A 19063-nucleotide genomic window follows, 5' to 3' on the forward strand; every position below is an offset into this window, starting at 1 on the left:
CCTGCTGGGCTCCGGTGATCCTTCCGCCTCAGCCTTCCAAGTAGCCGGAACTACAGGTCTGCGCTACCATGCCCTGCTGATTTTTTGATTTATTGTCGAGATGAGGTCTCACTGCCCAGGCGGGTCTCGAACCCGCGGGCTCAGTCAATCCACAATCACCTCAGCCTCCCAAAGGTGCGGGATTACAGGCTGAGCCACTGAGCCCGGCAAATATATGATTTTTAAATATAAAAACATCATAGACATGTAGAATAAATTTCAAAAAGCAAGAAAAGAAGAAGCAATGTTGCAGAAATCAAGGAAAATTAACTGCCAGTGAAAAATAGTGCCTGGGCGTGGTAGATCAGCCTGTAATTCCAGCACTTTAGGAGGCTGAGGCAAGTGGATTGCCTGAGCCCATGGGTTCGAGAACAGCTCGGGCAACTTGGTGAGACCTTATCTCTACAATAAATCAAAAAATTAGCTGGGCATGGCAGTGCATGCCTATAGTTTCGGTTACTTGAAAGGCTGAGGTGGAAGGGACACCTGAGCCCAGTAGGTCAACACTGGGGTAGCTGTGAGAGTGCCACTGAACTCCAGCCTGGGCGACAGAGTGAGACTCCAACTCAAAAAAAAAAAAAAAAAAAAATAGTACCTGCAACAACTAAGAAATATGGATATATTCAGAAATAAGTTCTAGATCTAGAGAACAAGTTTAATGTATTGAGCATCATCTAAAGTATTTGATGATCCTTTACTATCTTTAACTTTATTACATTTTCTTATCCATAGTCACAAAGAACTCAAGAATATCTCCCTGTGATATCTCCTAAGATTTTCTTGAATTTTGATATTTTAAACAAATATACATAGCCTAACTACAAGTATGCAATAGTATCTAACCATATTAAAAAAGAAAAGAAAAAGCTAACCACCATAAAAGTCATTAATAGAAAAAAGACAGGAAGTAATGTTTATATCTTTGGATAGAAAGGTATGTCTTTTTCTGGAATATTTATGTTTTCTTAATTAACAAATAAAAATTGTGGATACTTGTGTACAATATGATGCTTTGATATCATATACATATAAGCACTGTGGAATGGCTAAATCAAGCTAAAAATAAATACCCATTGCCTCACATACTTATTTTTTTGTGATGATAACACTTAAATGTACTCTGCTGGCAAATTCTAACTATGAAATATATACTGTTGTTAACTATAATCACCACATTATACAGGTTGAGCATCCCTAATCTGAAAAACAAAAGTTAAAGATGCTCAAAATTCTGATTTTTTTTTTTTTTTTTTTGAGACAGGGTCTTGCTCTGTCACCCAGGCTGGAGGGCAGTGGTGTGATCATGGTTCACCATGGTCTCAAACTCCTGAGCTCAAGCGATACTTCCACCTCAACTTCCCAAGTAGCTGGGAATACAGGCATGGACCACCATGTTTTTTTCTGTTTTTTGTAGAGACAGGGTCTCACTGTGTTGCTCAGGCTGATCTAGAACTACTGGATTCAAGTAGTCCTCCCACCCTCAGCCTTCCAAAGTGCTGGCATTACATATGGGAGCCAACATGTCTGGCAAAACACCTGAAAATTTTTAAGCACCAACATGATGCTCAAAGGTCATGCTCAAAGGACATGCTAATTGGAGCGTTTTGGAATTTGTGATTAGGGATGCTCAGCTGCTAAGAATAATGGAAATATTCCAAAATCTGAAAACATCTGAAATACAAAACACTTCTGGACCCAAGCACTTTGGATAACCTACACAACAGATCTTCTGAATTTACTCCTCCTGTCAAACTGAAATTTTGTATCCTTGGGCAATTTCTCCGCAAACCCCACAAGATTATTTTTTTGTTTCTGCCTGTTTGTAGTTTTCCAGATTATTATTATTATCATCATTATTATTATTTTATCTTATTTTTTGAGTTGGAGTCTCACTCTGTCACCCAGACTGGAGTGCAATGGCCGCTCCCGCTCACTGTAGCCTCGACCTGCTGGGCTCTGGTGATTCTTCCGCCTTAGCCTTCCAAGTAGCTGGAAATACAGGTGTGTGCCACTGTGCCTGGCTAATTTTTTGTTTTATTGTAGAGACGAGGATTGTAGAGATGAGGTCGCGCCAAGTTGCCCTGGCAGGTCTCAAACCCGCGGGCTCAGGCAATCTACTTACCTCAGCCTCCCAAAGCGCGGGATTACAGGCTGAGCCACCCTGGCTGATTTTTATTATTTTTATAATAAAGATAAAATGTAGCCAGATGCAGTGGCTCATGCCTATAATCCCAGCACTTTGGGAGGCTGGGCTGGAGGGCTGTTTGAGCTCATAAGTCCAAGACCAGCCTGGGTAACATAATGAGACCGTATCTCTACAAAATAATGTAAAAACTAGGCAGGTATGGTGACGCATGCCTATAGTCCCAGCTACTTGACAGGCTAAGGTGGGAGGACTGCCTGAGCCTAGGAGTTTGAGGCTGCTGTGAGCTGTGACTGCATCACTGCACTCCAGCCTGGGCAACTAACTGAGGCTCTGACTCAAAAAAATTTTTTAGGCCAGGCGCGGTGGCTCAGTCTGTAATCCCAGCACTGTGGGAGGCCAAGGCGAGAGGACTGCCTGAGTCCGGAGGTTCGAGACCAGCCTGGGCAACTTGGTGAGACCTGTCTCTACAGTAAATCACAAAAAAATTAGCCAGGCACGATGGTGTGTGTCTGTAGTTCCAGCTACTCAGAAGGCTGAAGTGGAAAGGATTGCCTAAACCCAGGAGGAAGAGGCTGCGGTGGCCTTAAGCGTGCCACTGAATTCCAGCCTGGATGACAAGAGTGAGACTCCAGCTCAAAAAAAATTGGCGGGGCAGAGGGGCATGCTTTCTTTAAGTTCTGGCCCTTTCTCTCCATATTGGAGAGGTGGATTCACCCTTTTCTCTCTCTAATCTACTTTCTAAATAAATTATTTTTCCCAATCTAATTTCTGTATAATTCTCTGCCTTCTACCTGCAGTACCGGCCCACTGACCTAACAATTACATTTTCAAATTATCATAAAGATACTTACACAATATTTTCAAATTCATTTGTTTTGGAATAAAAGAAAAGTTATTTTTTCAAAATGTTCATGATGCTATTGTTACTTTTTTATCATCCAGGTTTTTATATTTTATGACTCCTAGTCTTGGGGTTGTCAAAAGATTCCCATACTCTAATTTCTGAATTTGAAAACAGGCAGAAATTAGAGTATGCAAAAAAGAAGAAAAAAAATTTTAATATCTAAATAGATAAACGTTATTTTTTTTAAAAAGTCTGCACAAATGTTCTCAAATACATCAACTGTTAAAGAGCAACATGTTACCTAGACTAGGTAGTTTCTAGGCCACAAAAGAGAATAAACAACACAAACTTAAATCCCTCTATTTAAACAAGTCTGAGAAGAAAAGGAAAGTATTCTTTGCAACAAAATAAGACTCAAGTTCTTATACACCAAAACCCAGAAAAGTGGGTAATGGGTTTCAACCACTGAGAGGAAAACAAAAAACAAAAAAAAAACACAAAGTAGTTTCCTAAAAGCAATACCACTAAGTTATTACATGATATATACTCATGCCCAAAATAGATATAATCAAAATCCTTCAATCTAAAAAAAAAACAACTGTGTTCATAATATATATGGCAAGATAAACCAAGGTGTAGATCTTAATTTACACTCAAAAGATACATTTTAGCAGCTTTAAAAAAACAGTCCCTATGCAGCTACTAAGGCATCGCCTATCTCAAAAGACGAACCTAGGGGCAGGACCGAGGGAGAGGAGAGAAAAAAGGCAGCAGCAGCACCCTCCCTCTGACAGTGTTCGGCACAAGCCACCGGCACAGATGGGGCTGCTACTGCTTCCAGACGACTGCGGCAAGGGTGTGTGAGAGGCCAGCACCCTTATAGAAATGCCATCAAAAAGTTCTAAAAAATTAACTTTAAGAAAAGCATATAAAATACAAGTCCACATGCTTGTTAACATCAGATTTAACAGACAAAAAATGGCTGCTACAGCATTACACACGTTCCTGAATCCTCCGTTTCTGTACTGACCTTCCAGGGAAACAGTCATAGGAACTTAGCCCTCAGCTCATGGACGCTTCCTCCCAGCCCTGAGGGCTCCCGAGGAAGCTCCTGGCAAACACAGTGATTACAAACATGGCGCTGTACACACAGCTGGTAACCAGTGTCCATTGGTGAGGTAAGAATAACCCATTTGCAAATCAATTCTATTGCGGTTTCGTTCGCAACAACTTTTTCCTATGGTCTTAAAAAAGATGGCAGGGAAAAATTAAGTCTACAGTAAAATGAGTGTCCAATCTCAAAACTAGAAAAAAAACAAAAAAACCAACAGCTAGAGAAGTATTTGCTGCAATTTTATCTGTCATTTCATTTGCCCCTTCAAGGAACTGTGTTGGCTAACAGGTCCTGGATTTGCATTAAAAACGAGAACCATGGCAAGCAACTAAAATTCTGAGTCCCCCCAGACTGACAGCTCCGTGGTTTCGGCGGTCCTCGGCACCAGAACCTGCTCTACTCGCTCGATCTGAGCAAGAGGGGCCTAGCCTGGCTTGGGAGTGATGTGCACAAGGCACGCCAGCAAACGCGACGGCAGCTGGCGCCCTAATCTGGCAGGGCTTCGCCAAACTTGAACCTCTGGTGCCACAATGCCACTTCACACAAGCAGACCAGCTATTTCATAAAAGTATCTTGAGTTTTCTTCTGACTACACGGAGAAAGACTTCATCCTTGCTAGACATATTCAGAAAGATCCGTTCTGATAAGAGACATTGTCATGTGGCAAGATTTTTGTTTTTCCCATTTAAAAAATAGCCTTGCAAAACAAGCTGGGACTCTGGCCACTTAAGTAACCCCAGATCTCTAAGTCTCAGTTCACCAGCTTCTCATTTCTTATTCTATTCCTTAAGTCAGTAAGCTGAAATACAAAACCCCAAGATTACTGACCTAGATAGCTAGATCCTCACCTATAAGTCCAATACTTAACAGTTACGAATGGCCAAAACATGTTGATAAGATACGTCAGAGAACATATGGCATTTCGGGACAAACCTGGAAAGATGACCTACAGAGCTATGACAGAAAGCCTCATGCCCAGCATCAGAGGCTTGGCGTTAAGCCTCAGTTCTACCTCTTGCTAGCTGTGGAATTCTTGGAGAAGTCACCTAACTTTTCTAGCCCTCAGTTTCCCTATCAGGCCTTCTTCACAGAGATGCTGTGCAGGAAAAACAATACCACACGCACAAGTGAACTGAAACCGTGAAGCGGCACACTGAATGCACCTAGTCAGAGCACCACCGCCTGTGCATGCAGCCACAGGGAGGCACTGCCAGCAGCACCAAGGCCACAGACTGCTCAACGCCACAGGGGCAGTGGCTGCCCACTCTGAGTTTCCACCTCGGGAAGGCAGACACATTTCATTTTTAGAAGTGCTACAGAGGGAAGGCAGCAGAATACACATGACAAAGAGTCATTTAAGCAAAATGACACCTTGCTATGGGTCAAGGGGTTGCATGAGGTTCAAAGAACAATGCCAATGGGAGCAAATTAAAACACTGATGTTCAGCATCCCTGTACGTAGCTGTAGCTGTGCTCAGTTAGAATCAATTAGCTCAGCGGTGCACAGCGGCTCACGCATATCATCCCAGCGCTTTGGGAGGCAGAGGCGAAAGGATTGCCTGAGTCAGCGGGTTCGAGACCAGACTAGGCAACTTGGTGAGACCTCGTCTCTACAATACATCAAAAAATTAGCCAGGCATGCTGGTGCACGCCTGTGGTTCCAGCTACTTGGAAGGCTGAGGTGGAAGGATCACCTGAGCCCAGTAGGTGGAGACTGCGGTGGCCATGAGCATGCCACTGCACTCTAGCCTGAGCAACAAAGTGAGACTCTTATTCAAAAAAAGAAAGAAAGAAACCATTAGCTCAAAATTAAAATAACTCATTATGCCAATATAAAAAACAAGAAGAAAACCACAGACCACAAAACATTACAGATAGAAATTAAACGGAGTAGCCATATATATGGCGAAGTTCCCCAGGCTCCCAATCCCTCCAGTAAGAGGCAACACAGGAATATGTCTGTTTCATTATTCTCAACTTAGGTGGAGACATATCTGGCAACATCACCCCTTCTGAGCAAACATGGAATATATGATTAGATCTGTGAGAATGACGGGATAAAAGAAGGCTGAGGCAGGAGGATCACTTGAACCAAGGAGTTTGAGGTTGCAGTGTACCATCACTGCACCCCTGCACTCCAGCCTCCGCAACAGAGTAGGATTCTATCTCTTAAAATAAAAGAAAATGGCTGGGCATGGTGGCTCAAGCCTGTCATCCCGGTACTTCGGGAGGTCGAGGTGAGAGGGCTGCCTGAACCCACAGGTTCGGGAACAGCCTGGGCAACTTGGTGAGACCTCATCTCTACAATAAATCAAAAAATTATCCGGGTGTGGTAGCATGTGCCTGAAGTTCCAGCTACTTGGAAGGCTGAGGCAGAAGGATCGCCTGAGCCCAGCAGGTTGACGCTGGGGTGGCCATGAGTGTGCCACTGTACTCCAGCCTGGGCGATAGAGTGAGACTCCAAATAAAAAAAAAAAAAAAAAAAGGAAGAATGAAAGGACAAAAGAGAACAACAGAGAAAGAGGCTCAGATATGTGAGTAACGTGTGCAGTTACCAACATAACAGATGACTACTGGATGTATTGAGTGAAGATCTGAACAAAGAGTAAGATTTAAAAATTCTTAGTGATATCATTAATGACTTGATTAAACAGCTGTCAAAAATACTTTTGGCATTTGAATTATAAAATGCAATAGTGTCTGATATGTGGAGTTATACATCAGACCAGATGAGATTAGAAAAGATGTCCCACTTTCAGTTTTTTACAGATATAAAACTTGAAAACTTACGAGACTCCACTGTCATCTGAAGCAAACTGTCAAGAACATTAGATAGCAGTCCTTTACTGGATATTCTTAGATGACTTAATATTACTGGAACAGCTTGATACTCCAAAAACAAGGTTTTTCCTTCATCTGTCTTCAAATCCAAACAAAGAGAATCAAATGCCTGAGCCAGATAATCAGCTGAAAAACAACATGTGATATCAACTGCTGTATCAGTAGTCTGGTTGGTAATTAGAAACAGAAGGTAAAAAAATAAATATTACATTAACAAATTCAAAAGAAAAACAAAGATTAAGTGAAAAGAGATCACAGTCTAAATTCAGATTCTTTCTGGCTGCTACATATGTGTGTTAAGAAGAAAAAATAATAATAAATTTAGATTCTGTTGCATTTGCTAGAACTCAAATGGGGAAGGAGAAAGGAGGCATTATATTAAGGATAAATTTCATTTAGAAGTTCCATATTTTAACACAAAAGTAACAAATAAACCCCATTTTTTTATATACCAAGAAAGAAAAATGATGAATAGTAAATGCCACAAGTAATATTTTCCAAATTTGATAACTACTACATGCTTCCAAATATTTAAACATTAATATCTCTATCTTTGTAACAGCTTTCTGAAACTATACATACATATAAGTTTATATATAATCTTATATACATTATATGTTATACATTTATATATATAGTTGTTGCTTCCTAAATGTTTTACCTATTTCAAAATGTAACTTTATACAAACTTGCTAATCAATTTTCTTTTCTTTTTTTTTTTTTAAGTTGGAGTCTCACTCTGTCACCGAGGGTGGAAGGTAGTAGCACTTTCACAGCCACCGTAGCCTCAGCCTGCTGGGCTCCAGCGATCCTTCCGCCTCAGTCTTCCAAGTAGCCAGAACTACAGGCGTGCGCTACCATGCTCGGCTAATTTTGATTATTGTAGAGATGAGGTCTCACCAAGTTGCCTGGGCTGGGCTCAGGCAATCCTCTCACCTTGGTCTCCCAAAGTGCCGGGATTACAGGCTGAGCCACTGAGCCCAGCCGCTATTCAATTTTCAGTAAGCATTTCTGTCTCCTAGTAAAGATCAAGCATTAGGCCATTCAAAGATAAATTCAGAAGATCAAATATGCTCTGTTGTGTTACTTTTCATGATACATCAGCCATTAAGAATGGCAGCAAGACTTTACAAGGCCAGCAGTGTGGTGACCGCTAGATCAGATGCCTGAAACTTTCTTACAGATGTTCCACAGATTGGGAAGCACTAATTAACTAGAATCAATGTAAAGGAAGTATTAAGATAATTACATTTCAATGTACCAACAACCCACAACTCACTAGGTCTTACAACAGTTGGACATTATGTTTTTAAATGTACAATATTCAAGTTTTCTAAAACTCTCAAAATACTTCAAATGAATAAACTACTTATGCTGTTTCATTAATAGTGAATTAATTTTTCTACAGAGGTTTCTGCTTCCAGAAGACTTAAGAGTACCCTGAAAGTGTGACAGAATCGCCATATTAAAATTTTCTGTCTTCTGGCGTCATAGTGCATGTCTTCTTTGCTGTTTCAGCTTACATAAACAATAAAAAATAATTTAAAACTCTAGTTATTAAGAATTAGAAGTTGAGAATAGTTTGTCAAGTTAAAACACATAGGAACGGTTTTGAAAAGTTAAGATTCAATTTATGGTACACTCCATTTTTAAATTTTTGGTAGCATTAGTGTACAAATGTTCAGGCACAGTGGCACATGCCTCTAACTAATCCCAACACTTTGGGGGGCAGAGATGGGAGGATCACTTGAGCACAGGAGCTTGAGACCAGCCTGGGCAGCACAGCAAGACCTTGTCTTTACCAAAAAAAAAATAGAAGAAAATTAGCCAGGTATGGGGGTACACGCCTGCAGACCAGCTACTCGAGATGCTGGGATGGAAGGATCACCTGAGTCTAGGAGTTGGAGGATGTGGTGAGCTGTGGTCGTGACCCACTGTACTCCAGCCTTTCCAACACAGTGAGATTCTGACACACAGAGACACACAAAAACACTAACATTGCTGCACTTAACTTTGTATTAAAAAAAAATAAAACACTGCAAATAAATGTGCATTAGGTTAAACAAACTTGCTAGATTCTGTTAAGTCTTGCCTTATTTGGAAACAACTTTTTTTTTTTTGCAACAAACACAGGTACAAGAGTAGAGATGAAGCCTGAACGCAGCTCTTTAAAGAAACAAAAGTTTTATCACAGCACCACCTACTGAATTTGACAAAAATTACTTCATTTCTTAGTATATCATCTGACAAGATTAAATAGGTTGAATATCACACGGCATTTTAAAAATAACTTTAATACTATAGAGTATTTTTTTAAGGTTTGAAAATGTTAAAAAAAAACTGTCCTTTGTTATTCTGAGGAGTATTTGGTTATTTTTTCAAGAGTGACCTTTTATCTTTTAGAGATAAATCAAAATTATGTCATTTTAACTTCTCTAAGTAGTTAATATTTTCTTTTTAAAAGTTCAATTTAACTTCTAAAATAATATTTTTAAAATTTTAGTTATCAAGTATATATCTTTTTATAGTTATATTATTGAGGTTTTTTTTTGTTTGTTTGTTTTTTGAGTTGGAGTCTCACTCTGTCACCCAACCTGGAGTGCAGTGGCCACTCCCGGCCACTGCAGCCTCGACCTGCTGGGCTCCGGCGATCCTTCCGCCTCAGCCTTCCAAGCAGCTGGAACTACAGGCACGCGCTACCACGCCCGGCTGATTTTTTGATTTATTGTAGAGATGAGGTCTCCCCAAGTTGCCCAGGCGGGTCTATTATTGAGTTTTTAAAATACTGTCCTGCCATTCAAATGTAACCTTTTAAATCTCTATCGAAAGCCAATCTGTTGGTCTTAATCAGTATGAAATAAGATTAGTCTATATGGCAGGCTGAAAAATGATTATAAAGTCTTTGCAGTAGCTCCCATGAAAAGGTGAACTTCACCTGCATAATGAACATTTGTATACCTAGCCCTGAATTGTACCCCACATCTTCAAGATAAAAAAATTAAAAGTTAGAAAAGACAGAAGGAACAGAAAAAAAAAAAGGTGAACTTTACGGCCCACCCCTCTGAATCTGGACTAACCCTGTGAGTTTAACCAACAGAACACTGCAGAAATGACAGTGAGTCAGGAGCATGACCTCAGAAGCACTGCATCTCCACTCTTCAGCAGAGACCCTTCCACTGATTGTACAAAAAGGCCCCACGAAGAGTGGCTAGCCAAGAAGAGCCCAGTCGAGCCGAGCCCAGCCCGGCCCGGCCCACCCAGCCAAGTTTAGCCAAACCATCCAGTTGAGCTGAGCCCCAATTACTCACCCAAAGAATCGTGAGCCAGTAAATACAACGGTTGTTGTTTTGCATCACTAAGTGTTTGGCAATTTATTATGCAGCAAGAGACAACTAATATAGTCCAACACACCTCAACTCTTATCTAAAGTAAAATCAACTCTCAGAAGTCAAATGATAAGCAATGTCTGTTGGTAATGATAGCAGCTAGCTTATTAAGGGCTTACTACATGCCACTCTTTTCCTAAGCCTTCATATTAATTCTCCCATTTAATATTTTTCAAAAATTGTAGTGAAAACAAAAATGTGACTTTCCGAATGTCACACAGCTAGTAGAGAAGTTAAGATGCACTGAGTTGAAAGTAATAAACTACTATATTATACTGGCTTCCTACTGAACCAAACCTTCCTGTTAAGTGAGAATGACAATAATTCCCTACATTCTCTAGGTCTCAAGTAAAAGTGATACAGAGACCCACTAACATCTGTCGATATTGTCACAGCCCCTAGAGAAGGGCATGGCAAGGGCTCAAGCTCCTGTATGAATGTTCCTGAACAATATTCCTGAGAGTTAATAAGAGGTGCACTTCCCCTTATCTCCTATGCGCTCCCAGTAAGTAGCTTCAGGGGATACTTAAATTCCCTGCAGTCTACACCCAATCACCCGAAAGATGTGAATCTCCATTTATTCCCTTTTTCTGAATGATTATAAGTTTGAATAATATAGTATCAATGTAATCATAAGCCTTGTGATTTGTATAACTTTTGCATCCATGTAATTGTAAGTTTTGTGATTTGCATAATCACATTTTGCATAATACATGATGTCTTAGGCCCTTTACTCTATGGAAAGTTTGATTAACGCTTCTGCCAGGCCCTACTGATAAAAGTTTTGAGATACCTCTGATACCTGGCACCAGGAAGTCTGGCCTGAAAAATGTCACTATTGATAAATGTGGCTGAAACTCAAGTTCTAAACAATGTTCTGCTGTTCACATGGCTAATGTATAGGTACTAACAACTCTGGACATATAAAAGTGAACCATAAAAGCCTGAATGGGAAATAGAACCATTTTAGAAAGACCTTGAGTCCAGCTCTTCTCCCTAGATTTGAACTCGGAAATAAACTTCCACCAGTTCCCTGCCCCTTTGATTTATTGGTATCAAGGGGAGCAGCCGAGCATTACTTGGACCATAACACAAGTATATAATTTAAAAATACACAAATCTGCGTAAGTTGAGGGCCAAGTGCCAAGCTGTCCCTAAACCAAATAATTCTATCAGATAAGGTTTCTAGACCTCTTTTAACAACTAACAATTAAATATCATAATTTAATTTATAGATTACTCTGGCTTATTAATTCAAATACTTTCACATAGATTTCCATATCTCCACACTTATAACTGTGAGTAACATATAATATTGTACTGTCCACATTATGATATTGTTAAGGTCCCAATATTTGGGGTCAAGAAAACTCTGGATCCATTAAATTTACCTGACCCTCAGTTTGCTCTTCTGTAAAAATGGTTACACCACTTAGCTCATAAAGTTATTATGAGAAATCAGTTTGAAATAACCAAGTACAGTTACTAGAACAATGCAAGCAACAGTGCAAGCACCCAGCTGATATTTATTTTCTTTGCTATTCCAGTCATGGGCTTATCAGTTATTTATCCTTTATCATTATTACAAATGGCATATTAACACCTCTGAACCTTTCTTCTTTCTGAATTATTTCCTTGCAATAAATCTCAGGAAAAGTTATGACACATTTTGGCAGTACCTATGAGCAGAATGTACTTCATAAATGATTATAATTTGTAATATAGCCAAAATTGTGCCTGTATCCACTTGGTGATATGTTATAGTCAATCATTTTACTTTTGTGAGTAATAGATACGAGGTTACATCCTATAGTTAAATCGTATTTCAGAGATTCAGCATAGCATATCGATTAAGTGTGCAGGTTTAACTTCTCTATGCCTCAATTTCCTCATTTGTAAAGCTGAAATATTAATAATAGTGATATCTCATGGTCTTGATGTAAGGATTAAACAAGTTGATATACATAAAGCGCTGAGTCCATAACAGTAAATGCTATATGTTATTATATCTTTGGTTATCTCATGAAGTACATACTCTTAGGAAATGAATAGAGCTAGCCTAAGTTAGACTCTGTCAATTACTGGTTGCACGGCTGCAGCATAATTATCTAACCTTTGTAAACCTCATCATTAATATGAGGAAAATAATCATCAGAGATAGGGTACAAAGGGCTTAGCATTACAGTGTTAAATCATACCAAGTATTATGATGTGTGCTGATTTTTACATGAACAATCTACTCAATGTAACTAGGTATTACCTGTATAGATCTATATATATTTGGGCTATTAAGCATTTAATATTATGTATATTATCTGCCACGTTTTTATATTTATTCTACTGAATTTATCAATCTTATAACTGATATTTCTGTTTTATAAATAGGAAACACCTTCTTACCAGAGTCAAGTCTACTGATCTGATGTAAGAGTGTTTCTTATGTTTGAATTTTTAGTTCTCCCAGAACATACTGCAGTGCACGATAAGGCAGTATATCTACATTTTCTTTTCCTCCGTGTTCACAATCATTTTTCCTCATGGTATTTACCAGATTACTGTTTCCTTTCCTAGCTCTTTTACTTTCTTTGCTATGTCCCAAGGTTATAAAAGTTGAGATGCAAGGACTTCCTTCCAACTTTCAGCCTACCCAACTTCTTTGGAGCACCTGACGATGAAAGTAGAAACAAAGTAAAAAAGGAAACAGCCGATCAGCTCTGGAATTTGATACTGATGTGAATTCAGAGCCACCCACCTTTCTTAACATCTGTTCTCTCTCTCTATTTAAAAATAGGAAGGTGCTTCTTATTTATAAAACAGGAATAGAAAACACATTCCTCGGGGTAATGTGAATTTTCACAAGGTATTACAAGGATACCCCATATTGTGAGACAGTATTTCCCTGTCTTCCTCAGAAAATTAGTCCTGCATATTGCTTTTCCAAGAAGGATTTGGAAGTTAAGTACGTCTGGGAAAGGCTGCATACAGTATGTTCAAGTTTTAGAGATTTATAATGCTCAATAGGCCATTAATGAAATTATTAAACTTTGCTTATCCTCAAATTTCCCAAACATTCTGAACTACAGACCACAATGGCCCTTCTTTTTTTCTTGAGGTGCATCTATCTTTTAGCCCAGAGAGCTGCTTTCCCATGACATAGACTAAGATGTACCATATAAACATGTAGATATCTTTTTAAAGTAGTAATCAAAGGATTGGGGGCCTCTCTGGGTTCTTACTCTTATTTCCCATGAAAGCTGGCACAGTTTTTAAATCTCTGAAGCACCCATTTAAAATAATATTTCCAAGTTCAGGGACTTTTTCAGGATGTAACTCTTTCCTGACTCATACATCAGCGTTAGGATGCTGCCAACCTCAGTCTCCTCCAAACGCAACCCCACGGGGCCTCTTAACAGGCACCGCATTGGCCAGCAATTTGCATCAGGGTCCTAGGGTGAGGGCTGTAAATGTGTGGTGATCATCTGCCAGGGAGTACTGGACCAGGAGGCCTGAGTCTTACTGACAGAGGACATTTCCTTTCCTGGGTCTCACTCTGACCACCTGGATCATGACAGCATCTGACAGAGCTTCTGGGAGCCATCGGGCTCTGACCTTTCTTCCTGGGGGCTGGCATGTGCTGGGGCCTAGCCAGGACCAAGGCTCCTTGAATACCTGTGTCCACTGGCATGTGCGCCCTGTCCAGCCCTTCTCAGCTCCAGGTCTTGCATGCAGGCACACCCCGCCTACGGGCAGGCTGGAGAGAGGACCAGCCATCGGGAAGCACTCTTCTCCCCAGAGCCCCACAGCATTCGGGCTTCTCTCTCAAAGGTGGCAGCTCAGGCCTTGGTCCCAGGTCACAGAAGAACCTAGACTCACCAGGTTTGGGCTCGCAGGAGACGCTAGTGCCTGGGTTGGGAGTGGCTAGTCCATAAAGAAAAGAAGGACTCTCACATCTCTTCCTTGTTCCACGGGATTTGTCTCCAGCCTTTCCTGAGGCCACCAGACTGAGGAGCCTGTGGGGAGGACATCTGCTAGGCAAGAGCCTCGTGAGCAAGAACTGCTGGCAGCAAGTGCAAAGGGAGTGCAACAGGGCAGAGGGAAGCCAGGAGACTGGGAGGCTGCCTGTGGCTGAGGGAGCAGTGATGAAGCCACTGCAAGGTCAAGGAGAGTGAACAGGAGAGCAGGGCTCAGGCCACATTCCTGAAATCCAGTGGCCAGTGTGTGGAGGCGAGAGGTGACACCCAGTTGTCTAGTAAAGGCCCAGGAGGAGAGAACAGGAGTGACTGTGACCTTAGCTGGATACACATCTTGGATTTGTGTGCTTATAGTTTTCATTATGCTGAGAAAACTGGGACCATTATTTCTGGAGACATTTTTTGTCTTTCCTCTTCACGGACTATATCAGACTGTATAATTTTGTCCCCAAACTCACTGATGTTGTTTTCTTTTTAATAGATTTTTCTTAATACAAGTATAACAGCAAGCCTAGGGCAGAAGCTTGCCTAGCAGACTTCAAGACGATCATATTTTTTCTTCTCCCTGTGAATCACTGTGGAGTTTCTAGTGCTATGTGTCTTAGTTTACTAATTTCTTGTTTCAATACCCAATTCTCTCCAGGGTATCTTTAATCCCAGGCACTGTTTCTTCATCTCCAGAAATTTGATTGATGTCTTTTTTCTTTTCATATCTTCTATGTGTCTCCTTACCATGCTCATGTTTTCCTCTAAATTCTGAAACATACGGAATATAGTTCTAATAACTAATAACTGTAGTCAACTCCTTGTCTATTAATTCTATCATCAGCGTCACACTTGACATAATTCTGTGTTATTAAAAAAATGACTTGCAAAAGGAAGAAAATTCATTAATTCAACAAATAATATGAAGTTCCAATTTTGTTTTTGGTGTTTTAAGTTTGACATTTCTTTACATACTGTCATCATCATTTTTTTTTTTTTTTGAGTCAGAGTTTCACTCTGCCACTGATGCTGAAGTGTAGTGGCATGCTTACAGAGCTTACGGCTCACTGCAGCCTTATCTCCTGCCTCAGTCTCCCTAGTTGCTGGAACTACAGGCATGCATCACCATGCCCAGCTTATTTTTTAATTTTGTAGAGACAAAGTCTCACTATGTTGCCTAGGCTGGTCTCAAAATCCTGGGCTCAAGCAATCCTCTCTCACCTCAGTCTTCCAAAGTGCTGGGATTATGGGCGTGAGCCACTAGGACGACCAGTCAAAGTGTCAATTTTGTTTCATTTCTGGATTTCCTATCCCACGGTTTTATTTTGATGCATTAAATCACAATCATTACTCATTTTTTATTATTACATATTATGATTGTTTTAAAGTCTGCTATGGCAAGCTTCTGCCCTAGTCTTGCTGTCATACTTGCTTTGTTAGAAATTTTTTTCTATATAAACTTTCCTATCACTTTCCCAACTTACATACTCCGTTGGAATTTTAATTGGTATTACACAAAGCTATGTGTGGCATCTTCTAATTTTTGACATAGTTGGTCTTCACAGGTAAGAGGAATAAAAGTCCTTCATTTCTGACATTCAACTTCAACAGTAATCTTCACCAACCTATGTATTCATCCATTATTCATCCATATCTTTGTGTCTGTTGCATTCCTTTAAGTGCTTTCAACTAATATAGAGTACCCACAGGCTGAAAGCTGTCTCCACTCCTTTTCGATGCTCCCCCTTCACTTCTTCACGGCTCATTACAGATGGTTGTCTAATACTGCGCTGCACAGAAGTGGTGACAGGGAGTACCTAGTGCCCCCATTTCAAGTAAATATCCCCATTGCATTTTTGCCTTTTTTTTAGAGTTTTATCACAGGAATGAACGTTATGTATTATCAAATAATGTTATCATATATATACTGATATATTATTTTAGATATCTCATTAATTCAACGATTAAAGGTTAACATTTTTTCTTATATTAAAGTGGCTTGAAATTCCTGATAGTAACCTCATTTGATCTCCAGTAAATATGTATATTTTTTAATGTGTGGCTATAATTGGTCAGCTAAAACTTTATTCAGAATCTATTTGTATGTGTATATGTATATGTGTGTGTGTGTGTGTGTGTGTGTGTGTGTGTGTGTGTGGGTGTGTGTGTGTGTGTTTATTTTTGAAGCTTCTCAAACTGGCCTGTAGTGAACTTTATTTTGGGATAGTATGTGCTACTTTTTCATAAGTGACCTTTCAAACATTCACCACTCAGTCTATTATAACTTTGAGAACCAAAATCAAAAGGAGGCAAAATAACTAAAAAAGCAAAATTAGATCACTGTTTGCTTTTTCATCAATTCCACACCACAAGGAGTAGCTAATAAAACACACTTCAAAGAAGAAAGTCAAGTTGAATTACTGTCATTTAAAAAAAATCCAAGTTGTATAACTTAACAAACAGGCAAGACAGAAAGATGATGTTGTTTGTCTACATTGGCATGACTCACTTTAACAAAAATTCTCACACATAACAATCTAAAAAGAATAACTAACTGTAGCTACATATAAAAACCATATTAGTTAGAGTAAACAGTGATTGAAGAATTATTTTTAATTCACCTATTTTCTTCTTCACTATTATAAATACACCATGCCAAGTGCAGGAGGATACAAGGGTAGACAAGACACATTTTTTCCTCAACAAACTTCCAAACATTTTCTAGAAGGGGCCAGATAATAATATTACAGGCTTTGGGGACCACATAATCTCTGCCACCAAACTACTCAACTCTGCTGTTGTATAACAAACGAGCATGGCTGTGGGAGAAAACCTTATTGAAAAAACACGTGATACCAGATTTTGCCCATGGACTATAGTTTGCTAACCTACTTGCTAGCAGAAAATAATAAACTAACTAGCAATTTCCATTTTGTGTGTCAAATACAAATGGCTGTAAGTAAAGGGTGTTAATAGGAACATAACCTAAGAGAAGAAACAAAGGCTTCTGGGAGGAGGCAACATCCAACTAAAGACTTCATTCATGCAAATTCAGCAAATAAAAGTAGTGTTTTGTAAGGTGCCACCATTATGAAACACTCAAAATTACCTACATTCTGAAAATGTGAAACATATTTGACTATAAAACAATTGCTTTGTTGTATAGTATATAGGCTACTCTCCAAGCTATTTACTAAAATTATACCTTGCACACTGGAAAGCTTACCTTGAGTGACTGTTTTGAGAACAATTAAGGTTGATAAAAATCTCAATGGCAAATAGGAGCTCCTAAAAAAAGCAGCTGTCTTTGATTTATTCTCCACAGAATGCTCTAAAGAAGTATCCTGAATTCCTTTTGTTCCTACTCCTTTAAATATGTCTTCACCCAATCTCCTCAATGTTGATGTCATAGTTGAGTGCTGTTAAAAATATGTACACTCTTAGCATATTTATTCAGAAAATAGCTATTTTAAATGCCATGATCAAATATATAAATTAAAAGTGAATTTTCTGCTAATTAAAGAAATGAAGTTAAAAGCATGTCAAATTAAAACGTAATACTTTATAAACAATTTTTTAAAAATTATTCAAGTATGACTGCATATTTTTCTAAAACATATAAGAACATAAGATCATGCTGTATTTCTGGCACTGAGAAACATCCCTGTACAGAGCGGGAGTACCTGCTCTCAATTCCTCACTGCTCCACCATCACTGTCAACTAGACGGCTGAATGCAGCCTGTTGGACTTGCCTTACTGATCCTGATACCCCACTCGGAGGTATGTGTGCAGATATGCCACAGTAACTACCTGTCAGTCACTGTGTGACCTCCTGGAACTTGTACCTGGTTGCGTTCAACTCATAAATGAAAACTCCCCACAGAAAACCCGCTGGGATGACATCCTGGCCGCCAATGAAGTAACTGGCTCATGAGTCCCCCTCCCACTTTCAGTCCCTGCCTGCGCTCCCCGATCTCTACATGTGTGGTCTCCAAGTATGCCATGAATCAGTAGTAAAATTTTTATTTTCATCTTGTGTCTCTCCTAATCAATGGAGGGTACTCTCCATCTTAAAGAATCTAAATTAAGACATATGCAATACCAAGAACTATTTAAAAAGCTACATAAAGATACAATACTCAAAACAGTAGAGATAAATGAAGATTAAATTAAATGTTCAAGTACAAGGAAACAGGAAAAAAAAAAAAAGAAATTAAAAACAGAAACAGGCTGGGCACAGTGGCTCAAGCCTGTAATCTCAGCACTTTGGGAGGCTGAGGCAAGAGTACTGCCTGAGCCCAGGGGTTCGAAACCAGCCTGGGCAATTTGGTGAGACCTCATCTCTACAATCTGTCAAAAAATTAACTGGGTGTGGTAGCGAGTGCCTATAGTTCTGACTGTTTGGAAGGCTGAGGCAGAAGGATAGCCTGAGCCCAGCAGATTGAAGCTGGGGTGGCCATGAGTGTGCCACTGCACTCCAGCCTGGACAACAGAGTGAGACTCTGACTCAAAAAACAAACAAACAAACAAGAGAAAAACCCACAGGAAAAAAACAAAAACAAAAAAAGTAAGCAAAAAACAAAAATAAAATAAAGTTCCAGTTTAAGCCCCAACATATGAATAAGTACATTAAATGCAAATGATCTAAAATACCAATTGACAGAACTTGAAAAAGCTGATTAAAAAAGAAAACAATCCAGCTATATGCTGTCTATTTTAAAACTCTCATTTTAAGG

The 19063-nt window shown here is 39.5% G+C and overlaps 1 protein-coding gene across 1 annotated transcript in view; it reads right to left on the reverse strand.

Moving 5' to 3' along the window:
* Positions 1-19063, reverse strand: part of LOC103257696 (coiled-coil domain-containing protein 138) — a 56685-nt gene that overhangs the window by 26972 nt on the left and 10650 nt on the right. The window contains exons 2-3 of the mRNA XM_008055389.2: positions 17553-17745; positions 6934-7110 (exon numbers count right to left, since the gene is read on the reverse strand). Coding sequence (XP_008053580.2) covers positions 6934-7110; positions 17553-17745 — 370 coding nt within the window. The remainder of the gene's footprint in view (positions 1-6933; positions 7111-17552; positions 17746-19063) is intronic.

The sequence above is a fragment of the Carlito syrichta genome, unplaced genomic scaffold, assembly GCF_000164805.1.
Source record: "Carlito syrichta isolate Samal-C Ts95f unplaced genomic scaffold, Tarsius_syrichta-2.0.1 Scaffold301842, whole genome shotgun sequence".
NCBI classification, from domain to species: domain Eukaryota; kingdom Metazoa; phylum Chordata; class Mammalia; order Primates; family Tarsiidae; genus Carlito; species Carlito syrichta.